Source organism: Desmodus rotundus, chromosome 9, assembly GCF_022682495.2.
Source record: "Desmodus rotundus isolate HL8 chromosome 9, HLdesRot8A.1, whole genome shotgun sequence".
Lineage (NCBI taxonomy): Eukaryota > Metazoa > Chordata > Mammalia > Chiroptera > Phyllostomidae > Desmodus > Desmodus rotundus.
Genome location: NC_071395.1, coordinates 107,282,085 through 107,294,612, shown reverse-complemented (window position 1 = coordinate 107,294,612; position 12,528 = coordinate 107,282,085). Strand labels below are relative to the sequence as shown.

At 36.4% G+C, this 12,528-nt stretch overlaps 1 protein-coding gene across 6 annotated transcripts in view; it reads left to right on the top strand.

The window, feature by feature from the left end:
- GPATCH8 (G-patch domain containing 8) overlaps positions 1-12,528 on the top strand; it is a 73,081-nt gene that overhangs the window by 17,855 nt on the left and 42,698 nt on the right. For 2 of the 6 annotated variants that reach the window (XM_045190008.2, XM_045190010.2), the window contains exons 2-4: positions 340-374; positions 5,252-5,269; positions 7,539-7,611. Coding sequence is in view for 1 of the 6 variants with exons in the window: in XM_024553597.3 (XP_024409365.2) it covers positions 7,539-7,611 (73 nt within the window). In the remaining 5 variants the exon portion in view is untranslated. The remainder of the gene's footprint in view (positions 1-339; positions 375-5,251; positions 5,270-7,538; positions 7,612-12,528) is intronic. The other 4 variants (XM_045190009.3, XM_045190011.2, XM_024553597.3 and 1 more) reach the window with 2 other exon arrangements.

Genomic DNA, 12,528 nt, shown 5'->3' with positions numbered 1-12,528 from the left:
ATTTGTGCTTAAGTGTACACACTTAATTTAATAAGGATTTTAGTGAGTTATTTGCGTTTGAGTGAAAAATGATCAAACAGGGAATTGTAATCTTTATAACAGTCAAGACGTCCCTTCTCTCCTTTTAAGAAACACTAGCTTCTTCCCCTCTCAGGAAAATAAGGCAATTTAGAGAGCACAGATATTTTAACTTTAGCTTTTATTTTCACAACTGTAATATAGTAAAGGATCAACATATATTTATGTTCCTAATTAGGTTGGTATTGTGTGTTTGTGTGTGTGTTTAGATGTTTACAGAAATTTACACAACTTGGGGTGTTCGACATTTTTCTTCCACAGCAGTTGGCCCATATTAGCTAAGCAGCCATGATCTGGTTTGTATTGCACGGTCTGCCTTTTTTTTTTAATTTCTTCTCTAGGGTTTCTTTCTCCCCCACTTTCCCTTCTTATTTCTGTTCTTCTGGTCCAGTGAACACTGCATATAGTACCTTCTGTCTTAACGTGCTGGCATGATGCTAGACTTAGGCATGGCAGTAATTGATGACGCATGTGATAATGCTGCAGAGGGAGAATTCACATCTGATGTACTGAAAGCCCAGTCTTGTTTTGACTTAAGGATAAGTGCCAAGCCCATTTTGCTCAGTCAAAAAAAATCACTGAAGTTTTTGCTTTGTGCTGTATCATCTTGGGAATTATCACAAAGCAGAATTTTACAATGAAGTCTCTAGGCTAACTAACTAGCTCAGTATCTTGTACTTGAAAAATAATTTCATTTTTCTAATTTAATTTAAATGGTTTTTTGGGTGATCAATGTTTAAGAACAGAATTGTCAGAAGCAAGGTCCAAGTACCATATTCTACAAGGTACACAGTTTAATATTCTTACACAGGCTATAATTCTGTGGGTACTCTGACTTTATAGTTACAGGAAATGTAGTTAGACTAAGTTTGTGCCCTAGTATTTATTATCACTATAGTCAACAAAGATTTTTAAAAAGCACTAAATTAAAATATATATAACATTTTATGCCTTTTTTGAGGGCTAATTTTAAGGGGTTTTTGGAACATTCCTTTGGCATGTGAGACTAATGTTTTTTTTCCTCTCACACTGTCCAGGATTTTTTCCAGCACATGTCATAGGGAGAACACTATCAGAAGACAGTCTGACGGAATAATCATTTTTGAGTAATGTCAATGAGTAGCAGTGGAATTGCTCTGTGTCTCATTTATTGAATAGTATTACCTTCCCCTCTTAAAATAGCAAGTGATAAGGCACTCAGACTGTGTATTTAATTTTTAAATAAGTGTATGCTTAGAGATATATATATTACTAAATTATACTTATAAATTTACTCCTGAAATATATAAATATATGCATTATTTGTGCTGTGGTAGTTAGATAGGAGGAGGAGCTTCATAGCTTACATTATGTTAGATAGAGGTGGGATATACAAGATAGGGGGAATTTTATTTCTGTTACCAAATTTGGGGATAAATTTAAAGTTTTTAAAGACACTCTTAAAATGATTGGCATTAAAGTAGGTAGTACAGTATCCCCACTCTTCCCCCACCCCCCCAATAAAGAAGTGTCGTATAACCTAAGGAATGCCCACCAAGTAGGTGTATATTAGTTTTATGACTGGCTGGCTCTATTGAGCCGTTTTGTTCTAAGGTGGGAAATAGTTGCTTCAGACACACAGAAAGAGTCTCTGCTGAATTAAAATCTTTCTCTGCAGCAATATCTATGAGAGGTGCTGACTGTTTTGCTACAGCATGCAACTCAAAAGTGGCTGGAAATATGCAGCTTTGGGAGTCTACAGATCATTGCAGGAGCTAAAGGTCTAGTCATTTTTTTTTTATTTAACAAAGGTAATCTGCAGCAGCTGGTAACCGTGGAAGTCTCTGCACAGGTTTGTGCCAAGAATTTGCCTGTTTGAAAGGTTATTGTGAGTATAGGATTAAGGTCTTTTTGTTTTGTAATAGGGTAAATTTGTTGCAAACCAGCAAGATGGTAAATGGGATGCAAGAATGCATTATGCTTTTAGTAAATTTCGGAAGCTTACATTTGTTAGCGAGATGATACAGGTATTTTAAAGGAAATGTTGAAAACATTTAAAAATCTAGCATTTGTAAAGTATTTCATAGTCTTTGTTACAAAGATATATTTTAACTAACCAAATATCTTTCAGTAAAATTTCTGGTCATGAATAAAATACCATTCTAAGAAAATTATGAAAGAATCCCTAGACAATTTGAATATATGACTTAAAGAGAAGGTGGAAAGTGTTAACATTTTACCCTTATTACAAAAAACTTTATAGAACTTGAACTTTAAGTTATTGCTTTATGAGATTTTTAGATCCCAAATGTAATAATTATGACCTTCACATACTTAAAGATAAAATATTTAGAAAACAAAACTTAATCTAAAGCCATAGATCACCCAGTCTAGGATTGCACCATAGTTCTAAGAATTGATTGGTGTGATTCATTTAGTTCTATGTGACCTTTACCAAAGAAACAAGACGAGAAATCAGATGAGTGATTATAAGGTATACATGAAGCAAAATGCCTGCGTCATAGACTTAAACTATGTTGTCATTCTTGCAGTTGGAAGCAAAACTACCCATCAACTAATAGTTGGTCTTTGTTCTACCTGACTGATTAAAATCCTGTCTTTATAGTTGTCAGGTTGACCAAGCAGGTTTTAAAAATTAATGGAAGTTTTCAAACTCCAGTTGCTGATGTTCACTTTGTTCACTAAGGACTTAGAAGTCTATGTGTAATTGGGTTTTGTCCTGTAACCTATCTGTTTAGATCTGTGGACTCCACTAGTTCCAAACCGTAACTCTGTAAGACTGCTGATTTGACGTTTAGCAGTGACCATATGTGGACTGCACTATAAATAATGTGCTTCTTGGAGCTGAATGGTGTAGCATTACTATATGGTTTTCTCTCTAGTCTTCATTGTGTCATCTGTAGTGAGCTATATAGATTTTTTGTTTTGGGAATTTTTACAACTTGTTTGCATGGGTTCACCTTAGTAGCATTTGGTTTTTGCTTATAGAGTCTTTAATACACAATCAGCAAAGCTTACAATCCACTCAAGAGACTTAACCATTTTTGTCACTTGAATATAGACTAAATGGTATAAATTGAATGTGGCTGTCAACTGAAAATTCAATGTGGAATTAATATTTAATTCAGTCATTGACATAATTGTAGTACAGTTTCTCTTGAGACATGATTGCTATTCTAAAACTTTGAATGAACCCCATACAATAAAGTAAATTTTTACCTGTGTTTTTGACAGACTCGCATTATACAGATTGGTGGTGCTGTTGCCAAAATGATTGTTGTTACTCTGAATGGTATACAGCTTTATGCAGCAGAGCAAAATTTCCTGGCAGTTTTCTACCTGATATTTAATAAATAGAAATGTTGAGGAAGGAGTAAAACAATAATGTTTTTAATAATTTTTTTAATTTAAAAATTTTTTGCTGGTGGTGTGTTTTCAGCAGGTTGGTAGTTGTTCATAATATACATTCTTTTAAAAATCTTACTTAAAATTATATTTTCATACATATATTAGAGGGAAACAAAGGATAAAAATGTAACATTTTATTATACATTTAACTTTTGACCTAGAAGAAAATATTTTAAAAGCTAACTGAGGTAACTTAGGTAAAAATAGTTTGGGTTTTCAGCTCAACTTCATAGTTTCACCAGAATTAGGAAGAACTTCCTGCCTAACCAAAGAAAGTGCCACCCTGCCACCACTCTGGAGTTTTAGACGGTAAAGCTATGCTTTGGAGCATAGACAGTAACTAACAGGTTTTGGAAAACCAGCGTTTTGCCTACCATCCTTGGGTAAAAATTCAGTTGCTTTATTATTTTACAACTAGTATTTTCCTGTAGTTCTTCCATGTGCATTTAAATCAGGCTCTTGAGCGCCTCAGTCAATCATAAACCAGACTGCGTTTAAAAAGAAAAAAATTTCTATTTATTTTTGGTCCTACAAGATTATAATTAAACACCAGATTTTATAGTCTGTTTAAAAGTAAAAAACTGAAGCCTTGCCCAGTGTGGCTCAGTTGGTTGGGCGTTGTCCTGCAAAGCGAAGCCTTGCCGTTTAGATTCCCAGTCAGGGCACACGTCTGGGTTCTGAGTTTGATCTCCATCTCTCTAAAAATAAGTAAATAAAATCTTTTAAAAAATGAAAAACTGAAAGATAATTTAGTCAACTATTACAGTGACTGAAGTAGTAATTATTACTATTTTAGAAGTTAATTTAGTGCTCGTTGCTCTTGTTATGTCTAGATTACCTATTTGGGCTATAAATAATATTAGTGAAAATAATTGACAAAACCACAACCCTCAACAGAGAGAAGTAGATTAATTATTTTCACAGACTGGAGATTGAATTCCTTATTCTTCACAGCGAACATTTAATGAACATTTTGCTCATTGCAGAGGTAGACAAGTCTGCTTTGCTCTACTTTGTATAAGGTAATTTGGTGTGCCTTCCTTGTGATATCCATTATCCTTAACCTATTGGATTTCTGACAAGTGTTTGTAAAACTTCTTTTCTTTTTTAGTAGGAAAAGGGGCAGTATTGAATACTACCCCTTTCCACAGAGTCACAGAGCTGGCTTTATTCCTCCAAAAGCAGGTAGTCTGGGATGGTAGGAAGGGTCCAGATTTTCCCTGTTAGCCATTCACTTAGTCTAGGAGTCGGCGAACAAGACGTTCTGGGATTTATGTCTGTTGTTTCTGTTGTCTTTATTGTCATCACAAGGACGTAGAATGGCATGTTAATAATTTTCATATAGTTCCTGACAATTCATTCCCAATTCATACTTGGGAAAGTAGATTTAATTAAAGAACAGTTTTCACCTAAAGTTTTAGTAGAGAAAGGCCACTGCCATTTGTATCAGTAGCTTTTTTGAGAAGGTGACAGCCATCTTGAGTGGTTTTGTAAAAGTGGTGCTAATGTGTATAACTCTAAATTTTTCTTTTTCTCCCTCTCCCTATAACATTTGCTTTCCTTTCACTGTTGTCAGTCACAACACGCTGCTCTTGAACCTCTCAGCTGGTCTTGACTCGTGAATTTACTTATGCTTTCACTCTTTAGTAAATACATTAATTGCAAGCAGTGAATTGAAAACAAGACAAAAAAAAAAAAAAAAAAACGACCATTAGTGAATGGACAGTTTCTTACTTTGTGTTACATTTAACTGTTCTTTTGACAGCCCAGTTTTTAAAGCCAGGTTCGTATGGAAATGCTTTCACTCCACTTGCACTGCTTTTGGAAATAGCATACTGCTTCATCTGTCTGTTTATTTTAGTGCATTCATAATATAACACAGTCAGCATAATGTCTCATCTCCACTTAGCCAAAGACTGAGTTTGCTTAAATAAAAAAGGGGACAGCAATTTTTGTCAGCATGGTTTAATACCATAAATCTCTGTGCCAAGTAGTTATAACAGTGGTTTATTAAAAGATTAAACAATAATTTAACCAACCACATAATGTTAGAGTCATTCTGCTTTCTTTGTCCTGTCTGTGGTTACTCAGTTGTAGGAGTTATGATATAAAATAAGGATTGTATATACAGGTAAGTTTATTTTCATAGTAGTGTAATAAAGGCCTCTTCACCTTTTCATTTTCTGCTAGCATTGCTTGCATTAAGACTTTTATTATTTGTTTATTTATTTTTTACAATGAGGTTATTTATAAATATTTAAGTACTCAGTACTTAAATACTGGTTAAGGGGATGCTTTTCCTGACAATTCATTGGAGAGGAGAGAAGGGAAATCGAGGCAGCAGACTTAGATCAAGTATTTGCGATGTATAGTAACATGGAAGTCATCACCTGGCATCACACATAATCACAGCATTTTCTGATTCTTCCCGTTCCTAGCAAAGAATTTCTAGTGACCTTTTTTGTACTGTAATGATACTGTGTGTGCATGTGTGTGTATGTAGGTGTATATACATATACTCACATACATACATATATTTAATACAGTAGTATCTTTTGTTTTAGAAACAAGTTTTCCATTATCTTTTTCTTCATTTTTATTTTTTAAAAAGTCTCCTGATCTCTTTTCCCCCCATCAATGAAGTAACCAGCTACTCAGCTCAGTTTTCCAGTTTGTATGCTGTCATAAACTTGTAGAAGAAAATTGTCCTTTAAAAACAAAACAAAAACAACATTGGGGAAGGTTAATCTTCCACTTTTAACTTTCTGTCAGAGAAGGTAACAGTAAAATAACTTTTTTCCTTCCTCTATAACTCCAAAGAGCATTTTATCATTGGTATGGAGTTAAATAAAAGATGAAAAACAGTTTCATATGAGATGTTTGATTTTTATACAGAGTTTTATGGTTTTGTTAGCTTTGACATTGATTTTGGGAAATACAAAATTATTTTCAAATGGTGATACCTGATTAGCACTGTAAAATAAATTTTAATACATATAGAACACTTTGTGCTTATAATTTTTAAGTGCCTTCCTTTGGATAAGTAGCATCATTTTATCTGATACAGTTAATGGCTGTTTTAGCTTTGTCTCTATACTGGACAGTATTTGTAAAAAAGCAAAGAATGGGACAAAGGTATGCAGAGGTTTCTAAGATTGTGACCCCTTACACAAAAGCTGACATTTAATTGTTGTTTCTGGTGTCTTTTCATGCAATTTACATTGAAATACCTTTTCCACTGTGCTCCTAGGAAGATGAGACATTATGTATATTGGTTTTTTCCCCCTACATGCACTAATGGTTCTTTACTGTTAACTTATTGCTAGGCCTGTTTCATTCTAACATTTTAGCATTTTTGTTAGATTACATGTTGAAATGCATCACTCAGTCTGTGCTTGAGCTCATTTTATTTTTCTGTTTAATCAATTTAATTTCTTGTTTTACTAACCTCACTGTTTTTTCAGTTTAATATTGGCTGCATGCTAGTTAAATATTTATATTTTATATATATTTAAAAACCAATCAAGTCTAGCCTGGATTTTGCTCTGATTGTGTTTTCATTTCTAGTGGTGGGGCAGTCTTACACTTACAACTTACTTTGTATCATGAAAGCCTGACACATAAACAAAATAACTAAACACAATGTAGATCTTCTTTTTAAAAAAATCTTAAAGTGGTGCTGTCTAGGTGGTGGATATGATTGTATAAGTACCTTGATTTTTATGCTTTTTTAATGTTAGTTTAAAACTTCATAAATGTATTCTTCCTTCTTTTCCCCTTCCCCTTTTTCTCCTTTTTAAAATGTTATGTACAAAAGTTGCCCAGCACACCATCAGAAAGGACCCTCTATATTCTTTCCATATAAAATACTAGCCAGCATTTCTTTTTACATTAATGTCCCTTTATTGGATACATTTACCCTACTATTAGCACCTTTTTTGCATGCATATATGTAGACTTATCTCTTGCTCATCACCTGTTTATATGTCACTAGGAAGGGAAGAATATATTATTGGAATATTTTTGGTTTGTCTCTCTGTTCTGTCTGTCAGGATAATATTGGACATCGCTTACTCCAGAAACATGGGTGGAAGCTGGGCCAGGGATTGGGAAAATCTCTTCAGGGTAAGTTTTTTAAATGTACAAAAAGAAAGAAAGAAAGAAAACAATGTTTCTGATGCAGATCTTATGCCTGAATATATTTGTTGTCCTTCTTTAAAAAAGTGTTTGGTTTTTTTACCATCTGTCTTCCCCCTCCTAGAATAGTCTGTTTTTCCTATACGTGTATTTTAAGTTACTATTAAACTAATAATTTGTAAGATTAAGCTTCTGTGTCATGAATACTTTCTGTTCAAAGATATTGTCTATGGCTCAACCTGTTTTAAATTTTTTTTGATGGAGGTGATGGGTGGGTGGAATAAAAGAAATACATAGTAGCAGGGTATCCTTTGTGTCATTTAGTGGTATTCCATTGTGGCTTCAGTATTAAAATATGGGAACCATTCAACAGCAGAGTTTAATTTTTGCGCTATTGCCCCCATCCCCCCACACACACATTCTCCCCAAAACTGGTTCTTGCCTTGGCTCTTTTTCTCTGCAGTCAGATTCTGCATAGTAGTAGAGAGAGAAATTAACACATTTCACATGAAACATAAAGTGGAAGCAGAGGTTTCCTGTGGCTCTCTAAGCAGAAAGGCCATTTCTCAGGTTCAGATGAGCCTGTGGGAAATGTATGGCATGGAGTTTCCGTTGCATTTATGTTTCTTTTAATATACTAATCATTTGGGTAAAAACAAAATAGTAATATTTCTCCTTCCAAGTTCTTGCTGGTTGGAAACCAGCCAACTTCCTTCACTTTTTTTCTCCCTCATAGTCAAAAGCTAGTGTTTATTCTTTGCAGATGTGAAGTGAACACTACCTCAGAAATGATGGGAATCGTTGTTCAATACTTCTGCATCCGGTTATGGAGGGTCTCATTGTTGAGGAATCTTTAGGGAGAGGTGTGCTACTGTTGACTTTTTGGAAATGAATTTTCATAATTTGAATGGGACGTCTTAACTCAAGTGTGTGTTAAAGGGCTCAGAGGAGTCCCCTTAACTAGGGAAGACTTCACAGTATAGTGTTAAGGAGGGAAGAATAATAGGTATTACCAAATACAAGGTAATTATATTTGGCAAAGAGTCAGCGTGGCTGGCTGGATCAGAGAATTGCCCATAGGGCAGTGGATTTTATACATTTAATTTTTGGCAGAAGAACCTTCCAAACTATTTTTTTTAATGTTGAACCTTAACATATAAAAGGGAGGGGCTACCATAGTTATTTTGGTTGAAGTAGAGTTCTATGTCTCCGGGAGTAGTTTGGAAACCATAACTAGAAGGCAGTAATGGGAAGTTGGTTTGAATAGGCACAAATCTAGTACTTACTGGGTATTTACTATGTAGTAAGCACTTAACAGATCTCATTTAATTCTTACAACAAATATGTGAGATAATTACTGTTCCCATTTTGCAGAAAAAGAAACAGGTTTAGAGAAGTTTAGTAAGTTTTCCCAAGAATAAACAATCAGTAAATAACAGTATCAGAACTCAAATTTTAAGTTGGCAGCGTAGGCAGACATGGCTCACCCCTTTGCACAACCACATCAGAATTACATCTAAAAATGAACAACCATCACTCAGAAATGTCAGAAATCGAGTTAAATGGAAGTCTGACAAATACAGAATTAAAGAAACCACATCCATCCGGACTGGTAGGAGGGGCGCAGATGCGGAACAGTCTGGTCCCTCACCCACGTGTGGTGGATAAAAATTCGGGAGGGATATCTTGGGAGTGAGGAGTCACAGTCCCACACCAGGTCCCCCAGCCAAGGGTTCCAGTGCCAGGAAGATAAGTTCCCACAACTTCTGGCTACAAAAACCAGTAGGGATTGAGTCAGTGGAAGAAACTTCTGGAGCCCCAAGCATTTCCTCTTAAGAAACCCACACATGGACTCACCTGCTCAGACTCACTCCCTCCAAGCTCCAACACCGGGGTGGCAGCTTAAAGGGTACCAGTGGCGTACTAGGAGAGGCTGAAGCATCTGGCATCAAGGCAGGCAGAAGCTATTGTCCCTTTTCTGAGTCTTCCCCCTGCAGAGCTACAGAGCTGGCAGGCTGGTGCCATATTTGAGACTCTCTCAACCTGGGTAACAGGTTGAACCACCTTGGAGATCCTTAGAGACTCCGTCCCACCCAAACTGCTTTTCCATATGAATAACTGGTCTTGTCTCATGCTTCACATCTTCCTAAATCCTCTCAAACAGGCAGCAGCTGGCCTCAGTGAGCTCCAGACAGGGCACTAGCACCAGCCAGATTAGTTTCACACCTTGTCTTTGCCTGGGAATCTCCAAGCCCAGTACAAGTAGCAGCCTTCTCATCTTGCTTTATAGCTCAGGCAGGGCAGCCTGGGCAAGACACAGGTGGGAGCTGACCTTGGCCTGAACCACCCAGGAAACCCCAGAGCCAGAGCACTCACTGGACAGTTATAAACCATTTCATAGCACCGCCACCCTGCTCCTGCACATCTGATCCTCCACAGAGGGCAGATGGTGGTGGTAAGTGGTCACAGCCAGTCCTTGCAGCTGACTGGCCAGGGTACATCCTTCCCATTGATCTACCAACAGCAAGCAAAGCTCAACTACAAGATGAGGGTGTACTCAGCCCATATGAAGAGTGTACCTCAAGTACCCAGCTAGGGTGAGAGGGGAGGCTGTGCTACTGGACTCTATAGGACACCTACTACATTAGGGTCCACTACCAAGACATGGAGTCAAAGCAGCTCTACCTCATACATAGAAATAAAGACAGGGAGGCTGCTAAAACGAGGAGACAAAGAAACATGGCCCAAATGAAAGAACAGCTCAAAACTCCAGAAAAAGAGCTAAATGAAATGGAGAAAAGCAATCTATCAGATGCAGAGTTCAAAACACTGGTTATGAGGGTGCTCAAAGAACTTAGTGAGGACCTCAGCAGCATAAAAAAAAATTCAGTCAGAAACAAAGGATTCACTAATTGAAATAAAGAACAATTTACAGGGAAACAACAGTAGAGTGGATGAAGCCAAGAATTAAATCAATAATTTTGAATGTAAGGAAGCAAAAAGCAACCGATCAGAATAACGAGAAAAAAAAAGGATCCAGAAAAATGAGGGTCATGTAAGCAGCCTCTGGGACAACTTCAAGATGTCCAACATTTGCATCATAGAGGTGTCAGAAGGAGAAGAGAAAGAGCAAGAAATTGGAAATCTATTTGAAAAAATAATGAAAGAAAACTTCCCTAATTTGGTAAAGGAAATAGACATGCAAGTCCAGGAAGCACAGAGAGTCCCGATCAACTTGGACCCAAAGAGGCCCACACCAAGGCACATCATAATTAAAATGCCAAAGGTTAAAGATAAAGAGAGAATTCTTACAAGCAGCAAGAGAAAAGCAGAGAGTTGCCTTCAGGGGAGTTCCCATTAGACTGTCAGCTGATTTCTCAAAAGAAACTTTTCAGGCAAGAAAGGACAGGCAAAAAGTATTCAAAGTGATGAAAAGCAAGGACCTACAACGTAGATTACTCTGTCCATCAAAGCTATCATTTAGAATGGGAGGGCAGATAAAGTGCTTCCCAGACAAGGTAAAGCTAAAGGAATACAGTATCACCAAGCCCTTCTTATATGAAATGTTAAAGGGACTTATTTAAGAAAAAGAAGATCAATACTATGAACATTAAAATAACAACTATCAACAACTGAATCTAAAAACATAAAAACAAAAAGAAACTAAGCAAACAACCAGAACAGGAACCGAATCATAGGTATGGGTATCATTTGGAGGGTTATCAACTGGGATGGGGAAGGGGAAGAAAGGGGGGGAAAGGGTGCAGGGATCAAGAAGCGTAAATGGTAGGAACAAAATAGACAGGGGCAAGTTAAGGATAGCATAGGAAATGGAGAAGCCAAAGAACTTACACACAGGACCATGGACATGAACTAAGGGGGGGGGCAGGCATTGCTGGAGGGAAAGGGGCACTAGGGGGAGGAAGACAAAGGGAAAAAAATGGGGACAACTGTAACAGCATAATCAATAAAATATACTTTTTAAAAAAATTCAAATTTTGGTTTTTCTGACTCCAAAATCCATGCTGTTAACTACTATACTGAGTATGGAAGACTAATGCTCTTCCAATTTGGAACTTTATTTTTTGTAAGCCAAGGGCAGTTTTTGATTAGAGGAGAGTTATAGACTTTATTCAGTTTTTTAATTTTCTATTAATTGATTTTAGAAAAAGACACCAATTTGTTGTTCCACTTAATTATGCATTTATTGCTTGATTCTTGTATGTGCCCTGACTGAGGATCAAACCCACAACCTTGATTTATCGGGTCAATGCTCTAACCACCTGAGCTACCCAGCCAGGAGATGTTAAAGATAATTTAATCAAAATTCATTTTACAGATGAAGGAGTTTAGGTTTAAGGTTCCAATATACACTAGTGATAATGCTGAAACCAGTCCCAAATTCTCTGATTTGTGATCCGTTCTTTTTAGTATACCAACAGGGCATTTGCAGTAGAAGTTAAATACTAGTCTAGTCAAAATATATCTGAAAATGAAGATGGAAAACCATTTGGGAAGTTGTTTGAGTATGAGTTGAGGGCCTAGAATAGAGTGATAGCAATGGAAATGGAAAGGAAGGTATAAATATAAAGGATGATAACACAAATCAACTATGAAGCACACTGTATGAGGTGGGACCCCCCCCAAAACAGTATTTCTTTATATATTTTTTTTATTTATTCTTACATGTTAAAAAATCAGTCACCTTCAAAGTTCTCTCCATTTGATGCAGTACACCTATCGAGACATTTTTTCCACCGCTCAAAACAGTGTTTGAACTTGTCAGTTTTGATACCTTTTAGTGCTTCTGCTGTTTTTTGTTTCACCTCTTCCATATTGGCAAAACATTTCTCTTTGAGGACTTTCATTTCACTCGGGGAAACAAAAAAAGTCGCTGGGGGCGAA